We start from the raw sequence: 26,034 nt of genomic DNA, 5'->3' as shown, positions 1-26,034 counted from the left end.
CGCTTTCTTGCTTCCCGCGTGCTGTCTGCGTGTGTGTCTGTGCGCCCTTTCCTCGGAGTTTTTTTTTTTGTATGTATCCCGAGCGTTAGTCCTACTTCATTTTTTTTCTTCTCCTGCCTTTCTTTCAATTGTGGCACGCTCTGAATCCAACTGTCTCTCTCTTCTTAAACTTCATTATTGCCACTGTGTCTGTCTTCCCGGTCGTCATTTGTGGTTAACTGAGTTTTCTCTGATCCGTGCGATTATGCGTACCTGTTTGGTAAAAGGCGTTTGGCAGCTGTCGCATTCTTCCTAGCTTGATTTTTGTGGAGCGACTACCGCGCGCACTGTTTGGCAAGAGCAGCCGCGTTGTCTCAGTGCACGGCTACGGACTTTGGGCTGCTGAGCGCGAGGTGGCTGGTTCGATTCCCACCAGCATTCCGATGGGGCCCGGCGTTATGAAAAATAAAAGGAACGCTCGCGTACTTTCCTATAGGCTCCCGTTGACAACCTCCAGATGACGGAAATGAACGCAAAACCCCCACTACGACGTCTCTGATAGCCCGTGTGTTGCTTTGGGACGTCAAAGCCCGCAGTTTGATTGGCTTTCGACTGTTTGGCCTCGTCAATGGGTTTTTATTACACAATGCACGGCCACCCACCATTTTTCATGCCGCCTTCATTCCAGCCCCTTCCTTCCCAAACACGAGGAATATGAGTAAGAAGGAAGCACATATACACAGATAAATCCGCCATCAAGGATAAATAAAAAGGACAAGTCAGTTTTCATAAGAAAGCGCTAAAGACGAGGACACACAGTCACAGATACGACAAAACGGGTGCCGAAAATGCGTATGTGTGCCTTTTTGTTTTCTTCGTTAGCTCTTTCTAAAGACAACTAACTGTAAAGATGAACCAAACCACCCAAACCAAGGTATTGTTGCAATGAATAAGTCAGCTTCTATGGGATGACTGCGAAATAAAATGAAGTGCTGTTATTCTTCCAAGTCGCTCTCCTCAATAGGGAATGAGTACGTGATTTCATGAGCTATGTGGCCGTCTACTCGCAGCTTGCACAGCGCCTCTCTAGAGACGATGGAGGTAATCGTATTGGAACAACACGCAAATTTTTCGCTGTGTTATCCGTACATGTAGGAGCACTGAAGATAGCAATGGAGTCAGTGGGTACCTCCTATAAAATGGTGCAGTTCCAGATTTATCCATCCAGAGGTCAGTATGAGCGACACCGTGATTCAGGAGCTGACTAAATCGTGGTGCTAATCACGTTAGTCTTGCCACTCATATTGCCGAGCGGACTGTGTCACTGTTGTGAACAATTTCAGTGATAGAATTTAACATGTCTCGTAGTTGCTTTTCATATCATAAGAAGGCGACAAGCAAAGACACCAAGGACGACACAGGGAAAATTACTTGTACTGATTAATTGAAATAATGAAGTTATAAATTAATGAAATTGAAAGTGCATGAAAAGTGCCGCGGTAGCTCAGTTGGTAGAGCATCAGGCGCATAATGCGAGGACGTGGGATCGTTCCCACCTGCGGCAAGTTGTTTTTTCAGAAACGACCGATCCATTTTCTCTAAACGCCTAACTATATCACCACGCAGCATGTACGTTGCCACAAAAAAATTGGATAGGTCGTTGTTGAACAACCTTTACAACGTAACGAAACGCATTTGTCCCTAAAGTTTATACTAAAAATTTTGGATAATTGAGCTCCACGAATTAACTAATTAATCGGAATAAAAAATATATTTTTAGGAGCGCCATAAATCGGCAAAGCATATTTCGGGGGTATCACCCAGCTGCGGAACCACTTTTTTTTTTTAATCCTTGGTTCAAGTTACGTGAAACACCCTGTGCATAGCGTAAGTACACATGTATCTGCAGGACTGAAAGTGAGCTTAAACGTAGTAGTGCAGAATCCTTTCGAGGTTGTGGCTAAAGTTTGCAAAGAGGACCTCACTAAGTATATGCTTAGTAGTTGATGATGCATTGTGTTTGGGTGGTAGTTGTTGTTGTGCATTGTGTGTGATGATGCAACTACCCACACGTCACGTCCCTGCAAGCGTGACGTGTGCATAGAAGTGGCGTAGTAGGCGTTGCGTACCGCAAGTTTGCAAAAAGAGCGACGCGTCAACAATTCCCTAGTCCTTTCATTCGGTAGCAGCGTGGTGCCGTTTTTCTCGTTCCGGAAGGCTTGTTGACATAGCAGATATTTTACGCGGAGCGCTGTTACAGTTCGTTTTCCTTTTATATATATCCCTTTTTCTTCTTCTGTCAGGTCTGCGGTCTCTCAGCCTCCTAAATAAGCTCGCTGTCCCCACGGGAGCAGTCGTATCGTGTTTTTATACGGAGAAATAAACTCGGCAGGGTTGAGCCCGCGCGCGTGCCCTGCTAAATCTGCCTCACCCGTGCTTTCCTGCTTTCACTGTGGAAATGACAGCGCACCACGCTAGCACTTCTTTCCGCCGACGCGTGTGAACGTCCGCGCGGTCGTGCGACGGCTTGTCTTTCGCACGCGTACCTGGGCTCGTGTTCGGTGCGGGAACGCACCGACCACCGTTCGCGGGAAAACAATGCGCCGAGAGATCGGCGCGAAACAGAAGAGTCGGAGACGTCATGAGGCGCTAAACGCGCGTACTAATCGAAGGCTTGGTTCTCGGTAGTAGACTTCGCGTACGCCACGGCCAGCTGACCGACTTCGTGAAGCCCACTCTCACTCTCGTTTGTGCTTGGGAGTCGTGCTAAATAAATGAATCACTTGATAGATAGATAGATAGATAGATAGATAGATAGATAGATAGATAGATAGATAGATAGATAGATAGATAGATAGATAGATAGATAGATAGATAGATAGATAGATAGATAGATAGATAGATAGATAGATAGATAGATAGATAGATAGATAGATAGATAGATAGATAGATAGATAGATAGATAGATAGATAGATAGATAGATAGATAGATAGATAGATAGATAGATAGATAGATAGATAGATAGATAGATAGATAGATAGATTAGATGATGGACGGACGGACGGACGGACGGACGGACGGACGGATGGATGGATGGATGGATTCAGCGAACACTTTCAAAAATGTTTAAAGGTTGCCTGCGGCAGATAGCGCAATTCAGGACTACTCGAGGAGGCAGACTTGCACAGACTATTTTTACACATAGTCCCCACAGCAGTTCAGACATTTGTCCCATCGCAGAACTAAATTTGAGATGCCCCTGGGGTAGAAGAATTCGTCCGGCTGACTGCGGAACCACCGGTCTTTTCCCACGGCCTTTTGCAAACTCACAGCAGCACCACCTCAAACTTCTCGAAGCGAGACACCTTTCATCACACGTGGGCTGCATTCCCGTGTGGATTTCGATGGGCGCTCGACCGTTGCTCCGCAGAAATCGAGTCACACTTCGTTGCTCGTATACACCGCGGACGCGTGAAGCACAACCGCCATCTTCAACAACCGACAGCAGCGCCGTACCGCGGAGCTAGCGGTAGATAAGGTCGGGCCGGTCTAAGAAAGGTCCGCCGCTCGGAATGGATATGTTGACTTCGCATTTACAGCCGTGATTTGGCTAAAAAGAAATGGGAGCAAATACTTTCTGATTCGCCCTCGTACAAACAAGAGTCTGCGCCGCTACGGCACGAGGTCGTGCATGTCGATAGCGCTCCGAAGAGAAAGTGGGTTTGGCGGCGTAATTATTACATCCAGTCTTAATGAGGGTCGTCTCTCTTGTTTGGATAGTAAGTGCCGAAGCGCGCTAGCACACTTGTTTCTTTCCTTACTTACTGCGCGCGCTCTCCCTGTATCGACCTGGGTGGAGGACAAGGCGAAGCCAGCGTATTGAAAGCCTCCTCGGGCCGGACGTGCCTTTCTCCCTTTTATACAACGATCGATGCGCCGGCTTGCGCAAACAACAGAAATCGAAATAGAGAAAGGAAGAAAGAAAGAAGCAGGCGGTGAAACCTGGGCTGCTGCCACGGCGTTCCGTTCCTGCTGCTACGTCGTTCGCTCTGTGCGTTTGGAGCAGCGAGATCTCTATACGGTTGAATCAGCCGAGCTCTTCGTTCGTGTTCGCTTTGTTTTCATTTCCTCTATGTCCTTTATTCTTGTCATAATCTGAACATTTTCTCTTTAGTTTGTGAAGTATACCAGGTGAATTCCGTTGATGGCATCCGTTATAAAGACGGTCAGGGTTAGCGATTGCGTTCAGGGTGGCTGGTATTTTGAGCTGCTTGAGCCCAGCTTCGCACGACAAATTAAAGCTCAGACAGAAGAAGAAAAAAAAAGATAGGTACGGTCATTGAGGCATCACACACGTGGCGCGACGCGATGCCCGACACCTGACGTATACGAAGCGTCTGAAAGATTTCTCCGATTGATGGGGGAATCAACTTGGTAGCTCTTTGGGTGTGGTCGTCGGTACGGCTAGTACGCTTGATCGGACCTCAAATCGTACACCGCGTGGCACCTGTTTTGCTCTCTCTTTTGGACCGTGCTCACTGCTTCACGAGCTACCAGACACTGCAGAAGCGCTGGCGGTCGGTCAGCATTGACGTCAGCGTACTATTTATGCCACAAGTTAAGGATCCAGCGCAAACAAAACAAAAAGAAAAAAAGTAAAAGAGAAAAGGAAAAAAAAGCCCAGAGAGAAGCGTGGTAGCACTCGTCCTCTTTGTCGACTGTTTTCTTCGAGTCGTTCTTCTGCTTGTGCTGGATTCTTATAGACTGTGATGAAACCGCCTGCCTGCTGCAATATCCTTTTTGGAAACAGTTCATGCAGTATCAGAAGAGAAATCGCTGAGCTGCTTAGCAGAATGGAAAGATAATGTAGGGGCCTAAGGAAACGCGGTGTTCCCCTCGGCACGCATTACGTGCGTTTTGACGGACAATCCCTTTGAATTACTAAAGAAACGCTTCTGTTCGGCGTGTACGCGTAACGGTAGCTTGCGTTATCAGCGAAGCTCTTTTCGAAACTCGCATGCATTCGCTTCGTCTATAGTGCAGCCATTACAGTAGATAATGGAAGTGTACTGTCGTGACAGCTTAAATACTCGTAGAACGAATAACAGCTTTCATCGCAAGTCACGACTGGATCTAAACTATTGTTCGCATGCACCTCTTTCGCGGAAGCCAGCCGCAGGGCTTCACGTGGCGCCGACCCGCAAGATATCGAGGCAGTTGTAACTTTGCACGAGCAATGAAAGTCGTTCTGTCGAAGAGAGTCCTGCTGTGTGCTTCGTGGGTGGCCCGATTTGTCCCCGTTTTCCTCGCTCCATTGTTCCTTGCAAAGAAGAGATTGTGGTTGACGACCATGTCAAAAATAAAAGGCTGACGCTTCGGAGCCCTCAAAGGGCCACTGCACCGACATCGTTATAAATGCGTATAGGGGCATACACTATTGAAGCAATACTAGCAAAGTTGCAGTGATGGTAATTGCCCGATTTTCTCATTACTAGCATTTGAATAGTACCAGAGCAATCGACGAGTGCACCTGGGGGTTAGCGGATGTTACGTAAAGCCCGACAAGTAGCCTCCGAAATTTTTCAGCGTGACACGCACAGCCGCGAGTGCTTTCGAATCTCGGAAGTCATGCCAAGACGGGCTGGCTCTCTACATTCTGGGTCATGCGTCATTTCCAGCGATCGGTAATGTTGGCATTTTCTTTTTTTCTTTTAAAGTGAAGCTCTCTTTGCCTCTTCCTTCGACGTTTCCACTACTGCTACTGCTTCTGCTGTCTTGCACGCCACGTAGGGAGGTGGTTCAGAGCAAGCATATGCATGGCAGGAGCGTAAAGGCGACGCGAGAAACTCGTTTGGACCGTTCCATCGAGGCACATGTGAACAATGCCCTCTGCAGCACCTTGGGCGTCGCCACAATGCCCTCTCGACAGCTGTAATTATCTGTGGGTCCCCGCGAGAGCATTGCGGAAATTGCAGCGCTTACTTTTCTACTAACATGGCACAGTCCAGAAGGGATGTAAATAGAATAGAAGAGCGACTGTAGGCAGAGGAGGCAGAGAATGGGTAGAACCGACGGCAGTCACGAAACGAGTGAATGGCAGCCTTGCAACTCTTCGCCCGCAGTTCCGGTTCATGGAAAGGGGGCAGGAGAGAGAAAAGCTGGAGCGAGAAGGCGAGGAAACGCTGCTACTAGAAGGGCAGTGGCTGCGGCCAGACGGGATAAAATTAAGTTCAAGGTGTGATGCGGTATGTTTCTTCTATTTCTAAAAAATAAGCACCATGCAAATTAGCGAAGCGGACAACTGACGCAATGCCGGATTGAAACACCGTAGCGTCTACGTGACACTACGGAACCGGTCGCACGTCAAATCATCACTTCTGTGCCCGCCGCTGCAGCTTGAGGGCCATTGCTCGAGGTTGCGGGGTCTACCCTGACCGCGGTAGCCGCATTTCGACAAGGGTGAAAGAAAAAAAGAAAACGCTTGTATACTTAGATTTAGGTGCACTTTAAAGAGCCCCAGGGGGGGTCAAAATGAACCCGGAGTCCGGCACTACAGGGTCCCTCCGAATCCGATTGTTGCTTTGGCTCGTACAACCCCACAATTCAATTAATGTTTACCACTGCTGCCGCGATGCGATATGCCGTGGGAGGCAATGGCAATGCTCAACCTTCTCGGAGGTTATGAACCATGGCGCACAACAACGCCTCATGCACCCACGTCTCGATGTGTAACCTGTGTACTACGCAGACAAATCGCAGGGTTGCACTGAAGGAAACGTTTGGCATCAACTCGCCGCTTACGTGTTGGGCTAAAAGCTGTAGAATTCAAGCATTCGCCGTCAACGTCACCGCTAATTATGCTCAATCAAGGCAAACAGAACAGAAAGCTTCGCTTACATTGATTCCCACAGTGTGTGGGATCTGTGTATATTTGTTTTCTTTTTTCGCTAACGTCTACTTTGCCAGTTTTTCGGGACGCATTCACGCGTAATTCAAATTTAATATTTTGCGCACAGGTGGCTGTATATGAACTTTATCTGACTTTTTACGCGGTCCAAAATTTTGTTGCCGTTGCGCCCTTTGTGTGTTCCGTAAACACGTGATGAAGGAACCCGTCGAGGTTCCCAAATATCAACCTTTTACTTCGTCATGGCCGTTTACCGCAATTTCTTCGCTGTGACAAGTATTCTGACTGTGCGGAATTTCGCCGCAAGCCTGACTCTATTGTTTGTTGCAACACTAGAAAGATTACGACCCGAGTCTAACGAGATGTTCGGTCGCGCGCCGGCTACCACGCACTTTGTCATACGGCGCTCATAGCTCTTTTTTCTTTCATTTTGTTCTCTCTCCGCAGGTGTACCACTGGCAGAGCCAGCAGTACCGCACCAGCGGTGTGGATGACATGGTGCTCCTCACCAAGATCACCGAGGACGCCATCGTCGAGAATCTACGGAAGCGATACATGGACGACCAGATATTCGTATCCTTTACGTTTACTGTCTTCTCTTTCTTTTTCGTGATTAAATACAGCTAGCGAGAGATTTTTTTGTGTGGTTTGACTGTAATATCAGGTGTCGAAGGTTGCGCGGTCGAGGTGCAAATTTGACTGTACAGATCCTTCATCCGAGTCACAGCGGTCGAAAGTTGTGAAAGGCGTATACCGTTCACGTCCGTCTATTGTTTGTACAGGTGTGTGCCTTCAAAAACGAGAAGAAATGCTTACAAGAATGCGTCCTACAGTTCTCGGCCGGTGATGGTACAAGCCGTCTCTGAACTTTAGACCCATGCGGATTTCTTGCCCCAGTGTTTCCAAGTGTACGGTGAGGCGCGCTTATTTGGTGTCGGAAATTTCGCTTCGCCGTATGGCCGCAAGTATAGGGCTTCGGCTCTTCAATGCCTTAGCGACATTTTACAGACTGGTTACATATCGTTACTCGATCACACGCGTCCCCAATAAACGTACGTGGTTAACTTGAGCCGGTAATTCACCACTTGACCGATCGCTCGTGCTTAGCGTATTCTCTATGACAGGTGGCGTGCAAGTATGTTAGGAATGTTACGAAACTGCACTGACAGTGTCGCTACCCTAATTCATTTAGTAATATTCCATCGGATATTGTGGTACGGACTTCCTTGGACAAAATAATAATATAATTACATAAAATTATGTGCATAATATTGATCGTGAGCGTTAACGTTCCCTATTAGCTTCCTATCTTTTACCTAGATTCGTTTTCAGGTCGTGTTTCTCTATAGCCTGGACAAAATCAATCATGTGACCATGTAACATTACGGCAGAGTAGCACGTTACTCGAAGAAAAAAAGGCGACGTAAACAGTGATTTTCTTTATTCTAGAGAAATATGAACGCGCGCGCAAGCATCTGATAAAATCGTGACGCGCGTTCGTGAATATAGGCTCTTTTCTCCAGCAATCACGGTTCCCTGAAAACTGTTTAGAGAGCGGTTTAGAGAGCGTAGGAATGAAACATACAGATCGATCGCAGCAAACGGTCGATGTTGCTTCTAGAACGAACGCTTTATTATTTACTCCTCCCCCGTCCTTTACCTCCGCCTCAGCTTTAGATGTGCTTCGCGGCAAGGTGGCCTGACCGAAAATATGGAGCGTCCGGAAAAAACATAAGGGAAACATTTTTTTTTTTTTGCAACCATCGATCACATCTGGAGGATTGCTTCTTCTCGTGTCGTCTACATCTACTGTTCTGCACACCAGTAGCTGCTGGCGTTGTTACTGCAAGTAGCTGAGCGCGCTTTCTATGTTGATACTGCGAGGCGACCGTTTATTCTTGAGGCATGCGTTCCGAGACCACCGCGACGGATGCTGCGCGAACAGTTCAAGTGTACGCGGTAGAGGAATCCACTCGCTACAGCGGGCTTATTTTGAATCTGCAGCAAAACTGTGATTTCTCTTGCGGGCGACCGAATCGTTCCTGTTATATAAGCGTGGCAGCGGGTGCTGTTGCACAGAAACGATTTTGTCTCTCTCGCGCGCTCATGGTAGCAGACACGGATTCGTTATTCCTGAACTTGCGTAATCGGGAATTTCTTCCTCCAGAAGGTAGACACAATCAGTAGAGGCCACTCTTGTGAAGGAGCGTTGCGACAGTACGTCTTGCGACCAGAAGAGCAGGACGGGTAGCGTTATTTAGGAAGGTCAGCGGGGGGAAACAAGATGCGTGGCGCTTCGTTGGTGTATACGTGGCTGCGTCGGACAAGATAGTTCGTTGTTTCGTGGAGGCAGCGTGTCTCCATTCATGGAGTGTGCCTACCTCATTATTGCGATACGGTATAAGCACTTTGGGCAACTGAGGAACAGCACGTGTATCTATCTAATGCAAGTGTACAGAGAGCATGGACGATTTATTCGTCCGTTCGTCCACCTGCTCAGCCTTTCACGACGTGCTTTGTCCGCCGGAGCAATAACCGAAAATAATAATAAAAGTAAAAGGTAAGTTAAGGGAGGATTCGCTTAAGTGCAGGTTGATACAGTCAATGCAATCAAGCAGCTGTTCTTTACTGAATGAGAACAGGCTTTTTGGTAGCCTGTGTTTCAGGGCTCTCTTATCCACAACAACGTCCTCCGCCTTCATTTCGGTTTTAGCTAAATTTATTACGCGACATGAGGTATAGAGCAGCGTAACATGCTCAGTGCAATAACAGACAAGCGGTGTGAATTATCTAAGAAGAAGGTACGTCTACATGACACTTTATACTTAGCTCAGGCGAGAAGCACTGATGCGATTGTCTATACGCTAAAAATAGGATGCATACAAGGGTGCCTAAAAATAACGAATAGAGAGAGAGAGAGAGAGAGAGAGAGAAAATAACGCAAGCTATTCTCTATTTCCGATTTTGGAAAAGGCGGTGAAATCTCCTGTTTTATATGCACAACTGCCCTTGAAGATACTGTAATTGACAAGAAATTCTATCAGCGCTGACTCCTCAATCCCTCTCTGGCAATACCTCGAGCTCGTATGGGCGGCGGACAGGTGAATGCGCTGCCGGACGTTTGTGCTGGCACGTAGTGGCTTCCTCGAACCGCGCATAACGCGCATACGATGTTCGTTATGGCGCTATACATATGCGTAGCACCTGTCGCTTGTTTCGTAATAACGGGTACCATTGAAAGATCTATTTGTATTCCATAACCGCGCCATACATAAATAAGCTATCGCACTCTCTTAGTCATCGCAAGCCTTCGGAACAGAGACAGCTATACCCCAGTCTTTCACGAACCCACATAATGTTTGGCGATTGTAAACATTTCGAGGCGTTTCAACTGGTTTCGGCTACCGCCTTGTGAGCTTTGAACGCACACGACAGAGATATAGACAAATAAAAGGAAGGGAAAGGCAAGGAGGTTGACCGGGCTTATGTACATTTGGCTTTGCACGTCGGGAAGGAAGGGTTGGGATTGCGAGAAAGAAAGTGGAGCCACGACTTCAGAGAATTCACCGCGCACTGGAGAGCGTGCGCAGTGCGGAAAGTGTGCACAGGAAAACCGTCTATCGCCTACAAGTCCACCTAAAATTTTAGCGCTCATGCAACAGAAAACGATCTAAATAGCTGAAAGACAGGTGTAGCTGGCGTTCGAAAACGGTGTGCTATCACGAGTGACGAAGAAATGGAATAGCCAGAGGTGCTGTTTCATTCCCATTCCATTCGCGTGTGCTATCGAAACAAAGCCTAGGCAGGGGTCTCGGTCTTTGTGAGTTTACTAACGCACTTGCTCTGAAGATTAGGCTTGTGTTAGCCCTCGGACGTTGCAACGCATGACCAGTGCATTATTTTCAAACAAAAAGCATGAATAGGTTCTTTTATGATGTAATGAAGATAAATTGTAGCTCCACTGAAGTGTGTTTAAAATATATTTTTGCTTTTAGGCATGAATAAGGAACAAGGACCACCGCTTTATTTCCTACTTAACGATTACATTGGTCTGTTTACTTATCTTTTCTTTTCTCTTTTGCCTTGATGTAAGCTTTTGAACTATGAGTTGTGAAGGAGTTGTGCTTGTCTTCCTTTCTTTCTATCTCACCCTTCTACGCTGTTTCTCTTTTTATCCCTGTTAACCCTTCCCCCTGCGCAGGTTAGCCAACCGGAACTACCTGTGGTTAACCTCCCTGCCTTTCTCTGCATTATTTTCTCTCTCTCTTTGACTGAGGATTGATAAATACGAAGTTCGTACTGATTCGCATAACAGGCTATCGATATGTAGGCATAGATATTACAAGTACCTCACGATAAACTATGTGCAATATTGATTTCATGTCCAGGCACTCCTTTTTTTTTTTGTAGCCCTCATATCCTATACGCTTAGGGACCTACGTAACATCCTATTTTTCCAGTACAAGGTACCTATGTACATGATTTCACCGGTCGCCGCACTCATAAGCCCACTGGCTCGTTTTCGTACTGACGTGCGAGTGTGAGTCCGAGTGAAACCAAAGGGCTGCAGAGTCTGTGCCTTCGTGAGTGCGGGCGATCCCGAGCTGACGTGAGTCCGAGCTCGAAGCTCAGCGAGCTACCGTGAGTAAGGAGCATGAGTGAGCTTCGTTTACTTAGCCGACCTACCACGGGTGACCCGACAAATCCGCTGAATGCCTCTGCAGTCCGACTCGGTAGCGTTCAGTAGCGTGCTGTCTCCCTGCGAAAGTGCGAGAAAAACTTAGAACAGTAGTAGTTATTGTATAAGGAGACACTCGTCAAACTCGCTCACCCACGCATTAAAAGCGCAACACTTCATTTCCGCATGAAGTCGTGGCCCAGCCTAAACCAAGAAGCACAACAAGTACAGAACAAAAGCCCGAAAAAGCAGGAGCTCGTCAGACGTAAGAAACGCGCCTTTTTTTTTTCTTTTTCTCCCGACTTTTCCGCCTCGAAACAAACGAGAGCGACGACCGCTCGCATCACTCTCGCACCCACCGACTCGTTCGCCCACATTAACCGAGTACACTGCTCCGCTAATACTGCAGCGCTCGAGCCCTTGGGCTCTTTTCTTGATGCGCCGCACGGACTCCTCTCCCCCAGCCCATGCGCGGCAGTGCACGAGCGTCTACGCGCACTTCACCCACGCTTGTTTAGGGGGCGTCACCTGCGTCGCACGTTGCACCTGTCGTTCTTCGAGAACTCGCTTTGTTGCGTCCGACGTCGCCTACGCGCAGACCCGGCAGAAGCTTTCAGGGTCGGATTCGAATAAGAAAATCGAGGCACTGAGGTCGAAGAAGAAAAACGCGCACCGCCAGCGGCGGCAAGCGGCAAGCAGCAAGGCAAGCAGCGACTGCGGCAGAGACGAATGTTGCTTCGAGAAAGAGAGAGAGAAGGAAAGAGAGAACAAAAATAACAAGAAAGAGAAGGAAAGCGTTCGCAAGTCAGTTTGCATACGCGCCTCTTTGTGCGCACGCGACTCAAGACTCTCGGAGACAAATTGCCCGACGTACTCGAACGATTCTGCCTTTTCCGCGTCGACCGTGCTTTATCTTTCTGTCTCGCCTTGCCGCTCGGTGCGCGATCCCGGCGCTCGTGCTGTGTAAGGATACCCGCACCGCTCTCAGTACGGAGCGACAGTACAAGGCGAAACAAGAAGAACGCATACGCGCGGAACATCGCTATGCGGGGCCTAGGATGCGACGAATGGAGAGGAAGCGGTTTTGTACGACTGGCTTCGTCCGCCCAGCCTGGAGTGAGATGGAAAGGAGTACGAGAAGGAGATGATCTCCGTGTCTGTCGTTCCCGAGTACAGGACGGGGGCTGTACGTCTCGGGAGCACGCCAAGCACGTCACACTGTCACACTATGCGGCGGCGGCTGCCTTTGCCAGACGTTCTCTTTCTTTCTTCTTGCACTCTCTTGCAGAGAAAACTGGGTCGACCGGGTTTAATGCTCTGGAAGGACAACTCGTGTAGGCGGGGCGTACTCGTTCACTGCTGCGCGTGTTGTTCATTTCATTGAGAGTTAATAGAGGATACGCTAGCACGAGTTTGGGGTGATGAGTGTTCAGTCAGTAAAACTTGCTTCTAAATGAAAACTGCGGGTTTGGTGTAATTTGATGTAGTAATGTCAGTAACCGCACTACATGTTGTAGTAGCACTGTTGGAGCATTCAAGAAGAAATGATGGTGGAAGTGCGATCCTTTCACGAAATCTGTTCCCAGCTTATGGGTAATTAAGCAAAGGCGAGGAGGAAGCAGTCGCCGTACCCTCAAGGTCTCGCTTTCGGTGTCGGTGCTCTACCGACTGCTTTCTTTGTCGAGCCTAGAGAACTAATGCGGCGCTATGTGCTTGCCGAGCATTACTTGTGCCTAAAAGAAATTGTCATAGCTGTCATTAATATCTTTCCTTATTTCACGCAGCAAAGAATGAAATCTCCGAAGTACCTGAGCCATAAATGATATTAATGATAATCAAGAAAGAGCTGATACATTCCTCACAGGTCTATTGGTTTCTAAATGCAGAATACGTGCATTGTTATAGAGGCTACAACTATAAGCTCCAGATCACACTCTGGCAGAATCTCGCGAAACTCTTTCCGCACGTCGCTCCGAAAAATGTCTCGTTTGATGCCGAGCGCGACAGATTCGACAGAAACGGAAAATAAGAATGCGTGCATTTGTAACGCCGCGCAGAATTTCATGCGCCACATACCATATCGTGTAATCGAAAGATACACGAGATATTGGCAGAAGGAGGCCGGTCACGTTTGCCAGAGTAGTTAAGCGCTCGCTGCCGTACAACAATCACTGGCTTTGGCGACGTGCGGCTTTAGTTTGTGACCTCGTTCCACGCGAATCGTCAGCACGCGAAAACCGCGGAAGCGTGATCGCAGACTAATGAGACGCTGGCGCGCCCGAAGGCACGCTGGAAAAGTTGGCCGGACTGATTATACAACGAGGTCTTGCACTCTGTGACCACGAGCGTCGTCTGGGAAGCCTCGCCCAAGTTTCAAGGCACTTCCACTAGGCATTCTCGAAGGGCGTGCAGTTTTGGCCAATGTACGCGTGATTGTCGCCCAATCCGTTTCGCCCCTCTGTGGCCTTGCGTTTTGCCCGTAACGCTTCACGGTTTGAATTTTACGGCGAGCCTTCCAGTTTGTTTTATCTCAAGGAGGGAGCGCATACATTGTATTTGCTCGGCGCGCTCGTAGAGGCTGGAATGCTGTCACGTAGCGCGTTTGCGATATCGCGTAATCAATAATAAACGCCGCACGGTGGCAGAATGACGATACTTAATGCCGACCTCTTCAATAGTGTTTGTCGCAATCACGAGATTGTCGTCGTCTCCCACGATCCGTCAACCTTTCATTGCCGTACACGCATACGCGCATTGTAATACACGATGTGTAGTTGCTGTCGTTCTTTTAGGCCACGTGTCTTCGACCCCGTCAGACGACCCCTGCGCTGTGCTGTATAGCTGTCTTCATTTGCTAATCCCTTTCATTTGAACACCTGTTGTGTGACTGCCCCATCATACAAAGATCGGAGGCATGCCCTTCGGACAGCTTTGGGGAAATCAGATGGCAGATGTTTAGAGCGTCATCATTCATAGGGTACTTCACGCAGTTTCTGGGGGCCAAGTATCTGTCTATGTATGTTTCTATCCAGCCGCTTTCTCGCCTACCTTGGTCAATGCGTACTTCGTGGTCGATTGGTACCGCATCGGGCTGCTATGCTGAGGGGTTCGAAACCGACCGTCAGAACAACTTGGGTCGCTGAGTATGCATGTGTTAATGTGCACATCCGTGCCGCTATTCAACGAACCTCTTTCACACTTACATGGATGACTGTATATACGCGGCACTGGGTAGGTACCGCTGTTAAATGAAACTCTTCGACGGCGACTTGGAGCCCTGGGTAGGTGCTCCAATTGCCAGAAGATATGTGCACTGCCGCTCTTCAATGAACGTCTCTGACGCCAATCTGGGTAACTAGGTACGTGCCACTGGAAATGCGCCGCTCTACAATGACGAAGTGAATCATTTTAGCTTATCTAATATTGGGTGGAATCGAGCGTACGACACAAAGGTTCCTCAAGGACAGCAACCCGACGCTTTAGCAGTTGGCGCCACAAATGCACTGAGTATGTGTCGCTTTTCAGTGAACGCCTTTATTTCAGTTCGAACGCCCCACCCGAAGTAGCGAGCCCCGCATATCGTAGGGATGGCATATTCAACTATCATTAAGCTATCTCGCTCTATCCTGCATACCTAAAACTCCAGTGAATTGTGCGCAACATGCAGCATCTGTTCCGTGCTTGTACGGCGCTCTGCTTAGGGAGCATGTACGCGTACTGTAATCGCCAGCACGGCACCGCCTTTCCGATTCGCGCCAAAGATGGCGGTGTACAGAGCACGCACCTGCGACCATGATTTGCGAGCAGCGCGAGTAGGCGCACTTATAAGCATCGGAGGCTTTGCGTCAGCGGAGCAATTACACGGGACTCGGCAGCATTCAGCGTCGGTTTCATTGCGCAGCACTTCACGCACACGCGCTTACATGCAAATCAATGCCGCGTATTACCATGTGGCGGCTCTCAAGCGAGGTGTCAGCTTGCCACGCAGTGATTGTGCCAAGTGAAGGTCACATACAGGTGGCGCAAAGGGGATGCGCATGGAGTATCTCGTTTTGCAGCTGAACACTGTAGAAGTGTCTAGAGTGACGTAAGATACTGAAGTGCCTTAATCAACTGTGATTATATGAAGGAAACATTGAAGCGCTGAAAGCAAAGAACAATGTCATTACTCCCAAAATAATACGGGCAGCACGTGTTGCAGATAGAGGTATCCAAGTACACATGAGATGTATATTCTCATTCAGAGTAATAGAAACACTGATTTTAGTTTTTCTAGATCAATCAGCCATTTCACATCGGATTTGAATCACGTACGTCATCTCTTTGTGATTTGTGGCTCTATATTGTTAGCCTGTGACCGGGTACTTTTTTAAGGTTTCTCTCAGAGAGCGTACATGGGTAGCCAAGTCACGTAGGTAATGCTCCACGCATGCACGGCATTAGTGCGCACAACATAAGCACAAGTACGAGAAGTTAGTGCTATGAACCTCAAGATCGCTACACGGGAATATTGTTCACAACAACGGTGAGGGAGGGAAAGAGATAAGCAGAAGGCAGGGAGGTTAACAAGAATAACGTCCGGTTGGCTACCCTACACTGGGGGAATGGGAAAAGGGGAAAACAAAGATAACAGGGAGAGAGAGGAGGGAAGGAAAGAAGGAAATTGCGGTGAGTTCGCTCACGTGTGTGGCCTTACAGAAATTGCACAGATGGTGAGAAGGACAGAAATATGCAACGGTAATTCATATCACAGAAGATTTTAACTAGGTTAGCGTTCTCTTAATTTTTCACTTCTTCTGAGCTATAAGACCCAATAATTTCTTATACATTTCGCGTTCCGAGACCTCAACAGGTTACTTGACCTCGCTGTCGTTCGTAACAGAATACGGTGCCCAAATTGCACACCAAGCGACGGTTTCCACGGAGTGATAAAAATGAATCTCGAAAGCCATTATTTTGTGTACCGAGGGTGCCGGAGGTGATTGCAGCATCTCGAAAACTTCATTGCCGCCACGTTTCGGCCATCACCTATTCCGCGCGCCAATGTCGCTGCTTGACTGCGAGATCAAATGACAGGGCTCATATCATGACGATCATTTCCCTCTGCTTCGACCGCTTAATTGCTTACAGAAGCGCGACCCTTGTCAACAAAGGAAGGCTTGTTCCAACTTCCGTCGCGCTCGTTCTCTTACGCGCCAGGTGTGCACACTTCGCAGGGACAAAGTTTGCAGCCCCATAAACGCAGCGTCCCCACGAAACACAAACAGGGCCGCGGTCTCGCCACACGATGGAAGTTATCCGCGTCCGGGCTGGCGCGACTAATAAGCCTCTCTCTCTCTCTCTCTCTCTCTCTCTCTCTCTCTCTCTCTCTATCTCTCCTCCCCTCCCCGATTCTCCCGCGGGACGCGACAGCTTTCTCGCCGCTGACACGTCGCGACGGCCCGCCGCACGAGACTGGGTCGATACTGAAATTAAACTTTCTCAGCTGTTTCCCGCAGCTTGCTCGCTGTGGTGCCTTTGCTTCGCGACTAAACGCTTCACCGAGCCCGTCCTCCGAGAAGGGCGCTGGCCGAAAGCAATTTCGCGGCTCGTGAACAGGTTCCTTTGCTATACGATTTAGGGCCGTCGTAGCCACGCAGAGATGACGCGCGCAGCGGCTCGTGGCGCATTAAATGTATGCAAATGCCACGTGCGTAGCTGGATACAACCAAGATAGTGTCGTTTGTCGTCGTTTGGAGACACTCTCATTATTCTTTTCTTGCATTCCGTCTAATTACACAATTAGTCTTAATTAATTATTGAAATTCTCGACTGTTATAATTAGATGAAACGTTTCAATTAGAAAATTTTAGAACAACATGAAAAAACTCCCGATGCAGCTTTTCGTTGCTCAATCCGTGCTACGTAAAAGTGTTGCTTCAAGCATGAAAGAACCCCGCGAATACACGCGAAACTGCGGCGCGACTGGCCGCTCGAGGCTGCTCGAGGCACATTGCGTGTATTCGCGCAGTTTGTGTGTGTGTGTGTGTGTGTGTGTGTGCGTGTGTGTGTGTGTGTGTGTGTGTGTGTGTGTGTGTGTGTGTGTGTGTGTGTGTGTGTGTGTGTGTGTGTGCGTGCGTGCGTGCGTGCGTGCGTGCGTGCTCTCGCGCGGGTCCCTTTTTTTATAACCTCTCACTCGTTACGTTTTGCATAGCCCGTTATCCTTGTGTGCTAGCCTTTTTAGTCTGTACGTGCTGGGAGTATGAATGATTAAGGCTAAAATTGCTTCGAAGTTTCAAAGTTATATTTCTGTTATATCGTCCCACGTCAGAGTTATTATAAATTGGGCCCTTTAACTTCACCCCTGGCGTTATTCAGGTACTTGCGCAATCTTTTTCTTCTTCTTTTCTTCTTTTTTCTTTTTTGTTTACATATGCCGGGCGCACGTTTTGGTGATGAATGATCTTGAAACATTAATTTGTGTTCGGAAAACCGGAGCTGGTAGAAAGTGGATCCCGCTGTTAATATTCCTCCCTCCTTCTTTCCTTTTTCGTTCTTTTTTCGGAGTGGGGGGGGGGAGAGGGGGTGACGCCATGCACCGGGAATCACCAGCTCGTAGTGAAGATTGATTGCTCTAAGTGCTTTCTATCACGATTTCCGTTTTGAACAAAGCTATCGCTGTAGTTATCTGCCAGCGCGAGCTCACTTCCTCCTCCTAATATTCTTCGCCTTCGCGAACATTAGTGCAGTTCTGGAGCTTCCAAGCTTGGCTGCGGGGCATCAAGAAATAAATGTGAACGGCAACAAATGCACTGCGTGGTCTCTCTAGCGTTCTACACCACCTGCTCGAACGCGGAGAAATAACTTTTAGCTGGCTGCTCGGAGCATTATCATTGCAAAAGATTGCAACGTCGTAGTTACTACAAGTCTAGAAAGACGACAGATCCCGTTGAACATGACACCGGAAGCTACTTCCATTGCGTCTTCGTGCATCTCTCTGCAACTAGCATATAGCACAAACAGACGGGATGCGCCTGCCGCGGTTACGCTGTTATGCTGCTACTGACTGGAGGAGACGCCAGTGAACTGGTCAAAGTTAAGTGACTGATGTTGACGCCTTCGCATTTGTATATCCGTTGTGTCTCTTTTCTTTGTGCTCATGTAGTTTAAACTGAGCAGTGCGCTATTTTGCGTTCACTAGAACATCAGCGCATTTCGCCATAGGTGTTAAATGAGTACTTCTCGGAGCTGCATGGTGCCAAGCACAGGATTTCTATTGAACAGATGTTACTTCATTATTACTTGGCTCCAGTTCCTCAACTGAGGCGAGTGCTGTGATGTGAGTAGTTACAATGCTAACTAGCAAAAGTATGTTAATTAGCTTACTTCATTCTGCAATTTGCTTTGTCAGTGCAGTGTCCGCCTCTCCAACTAAACCAATTGGATGTTGCAAACTTGCGATATCCGTCGTAGTATAACTTTAGTAAGCACGATTCAGTTATCAGATGTAACACGATATGCAATATGCTTTAAATGACAGAAGTCATTTAATGGCAGTAAAGTGGCAATAATAGTCTCTTTTTAGTTACTGCTGAAACCGGATAGTATACCGCAATAATTAACCACTTAACTGATGAATTACTATGATTTGCCAATGAGCGTTGATTTATTTTAAGGTGCGCGCTGCAATTGCGTTTAAGGCTGAGACAAGCACCTGTTTTGAAATATCCTTCTTCGAACCTGTTGAGAAATGCACAGGTCATCTAGTTACTTTTGCTAGCCAGCTAAAAAAATACGAAAACAGTATTTTCAAACGTGCTAATCTCCTTCTTGAGCTACACGTGCTTTCCTTGACCAATTCACTCAAGACCTACATCGGTCCTGTGCTGGTGACCGTGAACCCCTTCAAGCAGCTGCCGTACTTCACCAACAAGCAGGTCGACCAGTACCAAGGCGCTGTGAGTATAACAAAGTGCTTCTTCTGTATCGCCGTTTGCTTTCACTTCAGCAGCAGGACCTTCGCTCGCTTGCCTTCAACACTGTTTGCTTGTTTGCTTGCCTATTCGTCTAGTTGTGCTTCTTGTCGTGGTGATAGCTCTCTGTTTGTCAACCTTTATCATTTTTTCCCCGGCTCGTCGAGTGTCGTCAAAGGTGGTTCAGTAGCTCCCTGGCTGGACAGAACAAAAAGTGCGTACGATGGGGTAAACACTAAGGCCGTTATATGTCGAGCCTTTCACTATTATTATTTTTTTTTATTATCGAGGGCGTGGTGCTGTTGCACTGCTTGAGGAATTTTCAGATCCATGGGCGGTTCTCGGCATTCGATAAGAAATTTTCACCTGTGCCCTGTTACATGTAGCGAAAGCGTTTGACTTCCTGAACCACCAAATCTTGTTAAGGAACCCGTATTTTCGGGGGCTTTTCTACAACATTCTGGAAAATTACTTCAGTACCGACTTAAAGTGGTCGCTACCGATGATAAGGACGTTTTCAGTTCTGAGCTGCGGCTGAATTCTGGTGTTCCTCAGGGGTCAATTTTATCGCCAATGTTGTTTAACATCTTCGTTAATGACTTTCCTTTGGCAGTTTCCAAATGTTTGGCGTTCCAGTATGCTGACAACACTGTGTTACTGGCAAAACATCTTTCTTACAAAATGTCCACTGAAATGTTTCAAAGTGACGTGTACAATGCAATGGTTCACTAGCAATGGAATTGTCAAGGCCCCCCAAAAACAGAACTTGTTTTCGTTTTCTACTCAAATCTATTGTGATTTGAGTAGAAAACGTGCTCTAACGTGCTCTAAAATCTAAAAAACGTGCTCTAAAATCTAACGTGCTCGCGCACGGTGGGCTGCCACTCGCGCGCGTTCCCCCCCCCCCCCCCCCTCCCCTGCTTTATCGTCGTCCGTCTCCTCGCGTGCCTCAGAACGGACGCTCGCGTCATGCCACCGATCGGGTGCGGTGCTCTTGGCCCGTTGTTGGTCGGCTCCCTTCTAGGTATGCAGCGATATCGCGATCGAAACCAGCTATAGCGTAGAGTCGGGGACCGAGAAGAAAAGAAAAAAAAATGGCTGTGGCTTAGGTAAGGTTAAGCCCAGGATGCGAAGCATACTAGCCTTTATTTTAGTTGTTGAACCACTGTTTAGCCTGGTGAACTGCTGTTGCTTGGCTATATTTGGTTCGGCTAGACGAAGAAACAACTCATGCATTACTTCTTCGCCTTCAAGAGTGGAACGCGACAGCGTTCCCGTCGACCCGCCAAGGGGTGTAAGACAATGGGCTACAGGGCAGCGACTACGCGCCCCGCATTGGACGCGGTGAGCGTCGAGCAAAGCAGCGTTCGGCGCGGCAACGAAATGTGCGCCTGAGCAAGAGACGCACGCCTTAGAAACAGCGCGTTTCTAAGGCAACACCGCATTCACTAGAGGCGCTTTTGTACCGCTTTGAAGCGTTGTACTCGTGGCTCAGTGGTAGCGTCTCCGTCCCACACTCCGGAGACCCTGGTTCGATTCCCACCCAGCCCGTCTTGCAAGAGTTGAGCCAAAGCCACTTCTCCTCTGTCGTGACGTCACGGTGTCACGTGATTTCATGGTCACCGCCGCGCCTGAGGAGCTGGGTTGAGCCCTCGTAATATGCTTCGCATAAAAAAAAGAATAGCTGTGACGCAGCGGCGTCAGTGACGACGCTGTGCTGTGATGACGTTGCGGGAAACGCTCGGAGGTCCTCGGAGCGCTCGAAGATGGAGGAGGGCGATCGAAAAGAACCGGCCGAACGCAGAGCGCGCACCCTCTTTCAACCGGCAGCCAGCCGTTTCAACCGGCCGTGGCCCTCGGTCTTGCGATGGGCAACGGATAGCGTGCTAGGAGCGCAGCACAGCACGCCGCGCACGCACGCGTCCAAGGTTGTGACGTGGGTAGTCTGCTGTCGGCAAGTTGTTACGGCGTGTGAGAAGAGATAACAATGCATTAATAAAATATCGCCGCCGAATTTGCGCTGTTTCAAGCGTGGAAATGCGAATCTCCAATGATATTTGTGCGGATTTATTTCTGCTCCGGAAACTATAATGGACGTGACAGTGCACACTGCCCTCTCTTTGCTACAAAACGAGTCTGGTCAGAAAATGCCACCTAAAGCCACAGACTGGGGCCGAGTGTCTCGTGCTTCTTTCCTGCCTGCGGTATAAAATAACCTAGGGTGCAGTTTCGGCAAAATGGCCGTGGCGCATTGATTGATATCAATTGATAGTGATCGATATTGATTGACATTGACATAGCTCAATGCTGCTACATGTTTTCTGATGATACATTCGGCTGTTTACTTCAGAGTGCTCTGGAAGCACTTCTATCTTTCGAAAAGCAACATTAGAGGCGTATTTCCGAGATACGCGATCTCCGGAGAAGCGCCTTTTTCTTTTTTCTTTTTTTTGCAAGTGATCCCTCTGCACTTACTTGCGGACGGCTAAATAGCTGGAGTATTTCACTTTGCCTCTTATCATCTTTCTTTTATTTAACAACTTAGCTTCGCGGATAGGCTGGTGACAGAACAACTTGTTGTCAAATCAATCAATCAATCAATCAATCAATCAATCAATCAATCAATCAATCAATCAATCAATCAATCAATCAATCAATCAATCGTGATGAAGTGGAGAGAGAATAGAGAAGCGTATTCGTAATGGCAAGGAGATTAACCGGAATAGGTTCCGGTTTGCTACATCGCACTAGGGGTAGGGCAAGGGGAGGAGAATGGAAAACAGAAAATAAGGGAAGCAAATAGAAATATGATTACAACGAAGGCGCCAAGTAAAACAACAGGTGAAGGAAGGAGACACGGCAAAACCACGTAGGCGCTTAAATTTCCCACCACAGTCGTCGACCACTGTGCGGATTCGCGGCAAGCAGAAGAAGAGTTGCCCGAAGGTACTCCCTGTGCAAGCGTGCTTGTCTTTGCCACTCGGAGCGAAGAATCTTACACACTCGATTCGCATGCCCAACCGATGGTAGAACGAAGCCAAACATCGCCGCGACGTCCTTTGGGAGAACCTTGCGTCTGATACAGAAGCCCAGCATTCGTCCTCGGCAAGAAGCGCCAACAGTGAGAGCAGCGAAGAACGAAAGGTTCGCGAGTGAAACAAGGAAAGGAGCCCACTGAACTAGAAGTGAAGTCACTGAGCACGTGATGGCGGGCGAGTTGGTTATTCATGATTGTTTTATTTGGTGCCTTCGTTGTAATCATGTATAACCAACTCGCCCACCAGCACGTTCCCACATAGAAACAGATGAGCCAGATGCGTTTTCTTTTTCCAACCTCTACACCTATTGTGCCCCCCGGTTAAAGCAACTTTACCTGTTTATACTTTGACGCCTGTTTTGCGAAGCTACATCACGACTCCCGCACGTGACGTTTACTGTTAGCGTCTGCTTTGCCCCTCTCCTCCCTGCTAAGGCGATTCTGTCTCTTTATTTTGTGCGTGCCTGCGGCTTCGTTGTTTTGTGTTTTGGCGTGGGACTTGTGCAATATACAGCGAGAGAGCGAATCCTTTGTCTGTTTGGTAACACTGACGGGCTGGCGTCGGGTGCCGCACATTCCTCGTCTCACTAAAGAAAAAGAAAAAAAAACAGCAGAAGAAGAAAGTATTCGCCTTTCCGCCTTCCGACGAAGCTTTTCGTGCATGTCCCAGGAATTGATCTGCATTCGGCACACTTTCCTGGCCACCGATTTGCATTGCCGTCCTGTGAGCGAATTTTCCTTGGGCCGGCGTTTACACGCAGCGTGTCTTCCGCCCTTACTCTATAAGAACTGGCCTGTACATAACGTTTCCTTGTGGCGTCTTTTTTTTTTTTTTTTCCTCGTTCAACATTCCTCCGCTCGCTAAGCGCGCAGCATTCTTTTCGTGACTTTCTCAACGTGTCTTGCTTTGTTTTACTAGCGCCGTATTTCGGTTCCGGCACATTTATCTACGCCCACTGCGCCTCCCCGATACCTTGCTTCCGTAACGCCAGAAACTGTCAGAGAGTGCTATCTAAAGCGTGGCTGCGTAACATGCACCTGCTTGTACGCTGTGTTTTGTTCCGTTGGTTACAGCTATATATTTGCGCCGCCAAAGTAGGCACTTTAGTCTCTTGTTTGGCTAACTCTCGGTAAAGCAAAAAAGAAAGAAAGAATGAACGGCACGCACATCCAAAGAGAGAGCGAAAACGGAAGTGGTGCGAGTGGAAAGCTGAATTGAATAATGGAAAGATCTTTTTCGTTAGGCTTTGCGTTGCCGCTGGTCTACCACAAGGATCGCCCTTCTTTTACCACTCTGTTCTTCTTTCTTCTTTTTTTTTGCTTTATCTGATTGGTCTCAGCGGTTTCCCTTCGGGCAGCCTCTCTATTCTCGAGCGACAAAGCTCGGTGTCAGAGCGCGACCGCTATAGTGCAAGGAAGAAAAAGAGCGAGCGACGTTCCCATACTACGCCCGAGGGAGGGCGTACGATGGGCGAGCTTGCGGGCATTAGGATTGAGGGACGTTAAGCGTGCGGCCCGGGACGCTATCCGTGCGAGTCGTGAAGGGCTCCTCCTCGACTTTGTAATGGTTCTCCGTCGTTTGTCAGTGATAATGTCCTGTAGGACGGTATCGCGCTAAAGAATATTTTACTCATGTTCACTTTATTTGTTGCACTCGTATAGCACCGAGTGGCCGATCCCAGCGATAACGACGGCGCAGAGTCGCGAAAGGCAACGACGAAGAGTAACGAAGAGTGTAAAAATTTAAACAGTTGCTACAAAAAATGCGTCCCCCATTATAAGTATTACACCGCCAGTATTGTATAGTTGGGACTAAGTGGCAGAAATGGAGTTGAGCAGGCCATGTAATGCGTAGGGAAGACGACCGGTGGTCTACTATAAATGTGCAGCAGAAGGGGTGCTGGAATGAGGGAAGCGCCGTATGTTCGCGTGCCCCAGAGAACTAGGTGGTGCGATGAAATTAGGACATTTGCGAGCAATATGCTGTACCCTCCACTGGCTCTGCAGACAGGGGTGATTGGAGATCGCTGAAACGGGCCATCGTCCAGCAGGGGACGTAAAAATAGGCTGATCGTGACGACCACAGTGGGACATGGTCTGCGGTGGCCGCGCACTGACGGCTCTCGAGCAACAAGATTCGTTATGAGCACCAATTATTTGTCTACGAGTGAGCACGGTATGTTTAATGGGGGGTTTCAGTTGCGCGTTGCAGAGCAGGCAGTGCTGTAGACTCCCCAGAGATAATCGAGCCTGCTATACGATACGCGCAATGAGTAACCAAGGTATTTCCAGAGCTTTTGCGAGTTTACTCGGCGGCCACGTTTTTAAACCGAGCTTGAGACTTGCAGACTAGGGACGCGGCTGTTCACCTGCGCACTTCAGTGAAGGACGACAGAACGCTGGTCTCTTGAGGACGTGGTCGAAGGAAAAACACCAATTTTATCAGCAGCATGAGTTACGTTCTTTTGCGTTTCTCTTGCGCGCTAATTGCCTGTCTCTAGGGACTTTTAGCGCGTCCGGTATCCGGGAAAGCGCGGGCGGTGTTCCGGTTTAGCGGGGGCGTAAAGGTGAGCGGCCCGATCGGTGGCGCCAGCTGGTGGCGCAAAGCTCAACCACACAACCACAGAGCTAATTACTGTATTCTGCTTAGCTGCTGGGGTAAATATTCGACAGTGGCGTAATCGTGTTCACAATTACGACGCTGCCAAAAATTTGCACGAGTGGCGAAGCAGGATATGGTGAGTTACTGCAGTTTTAGCTATGCGTTTGTCTGGTTGAGCTCTACAACACCAGGCGGCTTCACCGCTCACGTTTACGCCCCGACCATCCGGTAACCCGCCCAAACCGCTCCCGTTTACCGGATTAGCGTACAAGCTAAACGTCTCTTCTTGCTCAGTCGCACGAAGCCGCACAGCAAGAGGAAAAACGGCAGTGTGCAAGCGCTGAACAAGCTTCAAAGAAACTACTTTGTGGTAGGCGGTCGTTTTGAACTAACCGTCTGGCGCCTCGCGCACTTTGCTTCTATATGGTTTTGAAAGAGGGCCTCGACCCGCGTCTTGCATAAGCGTTTGCCCGCCATTGGCCACGCCTGCGCGCTCGTGCGTCAAAAAAGCGCGGGACGGGCCTTATCGTGATCTTCACCAAGACGCTGGTTAACGCGCCGTGGATTGTACCGTTGACCAACACCAGTCGGCCTAACGACCCACCCCTCTTCCGTGCTCTGGACCAATTCAGCCTGCGCCGTTGCGTAGCTAATCTGCCGAAGTGCATGGACCGTTTGGCGCTGATTTGTCGGTTGCACACTCTAAGCAGTGGGAGTAGGACTGGACGCTTTGATTACGGTGAACGCGCTTGTACATGAACGATTACTGCTGTCCCTCTTGCCCGGGAGCAAAAGGGTAACGCATGGTCCGTGTCTGATCCAATTGTACGTAATTGAGGTCTAGAGGGTTGAAAGCGTCGGAACTATTCAGCGAGAGG

The 26,034-nt window shown here is 48.5% G+C and overlaps 2 protein-coding genes across 4 annotated transcripts in view; one reads left to right on the top strand and one right to left on the bottom strand.

Moving 5' to 3' along the window:
• LOC135915707 (unconventional myosin-Ie-like) overlaps nucleotides 1-26,034 on the top strand; it is a 352,538-nt gene that overhangs the window by 19,085 nt on the left and 307,419 nt on the right. For both annotated transcript variants that reach the window (XM_065448929.2, XM_065448861.1), the window contains exons 2-3: nucleotides 7,335-7,460; nucleotides 19,413-19,502. In XM_065448929.2, the coding sequence (XP_065305001.1) occupies nucleotides 7,335-7,460; nucleotides 19,413-19,502 (216 nt within the window). The remainder of the gene's footprint in view (nucleotides 1-7,334; nucleotides 7,461-19,412; nucleotides 19,503-26,034) is intronic.
• The window catches only part of LOC135915571 (potassium/sodium hyperpolarization-activated cyclic nucleotide-gated channel 3-like), a 452,750-nt gene that overhangs the window by 253,381 nt on the left and 173,335 nt on the right, over nucleotides 1-26,034 (bottom strand). The window lies entirely within an intron of this gene.

The sequence above is a fragment of the Dermacentor albipictus genome, chromosome 1 (assembly GCF_038994185.2).
Source record: "Dermacentor albipictus isolate Rhodes 1998 colony chromosome 1, USDA_Dalb.pri_finalv2, whole genome shotgun sequence".
In the NCBI taxonomy this organism is placed as follows: domain Eukaryota; kingdom Metazoa; phylum Arthropoda; class Arachnida; order Ixodida; family Ixodidae; genus Dermacentor; species Dermacentor albipictus.
The sequence above is the reverse complement of the archived record's forward strand: the minus strand, read 5'-3'. Positions and strand labels throughout refer to the sequence as shown.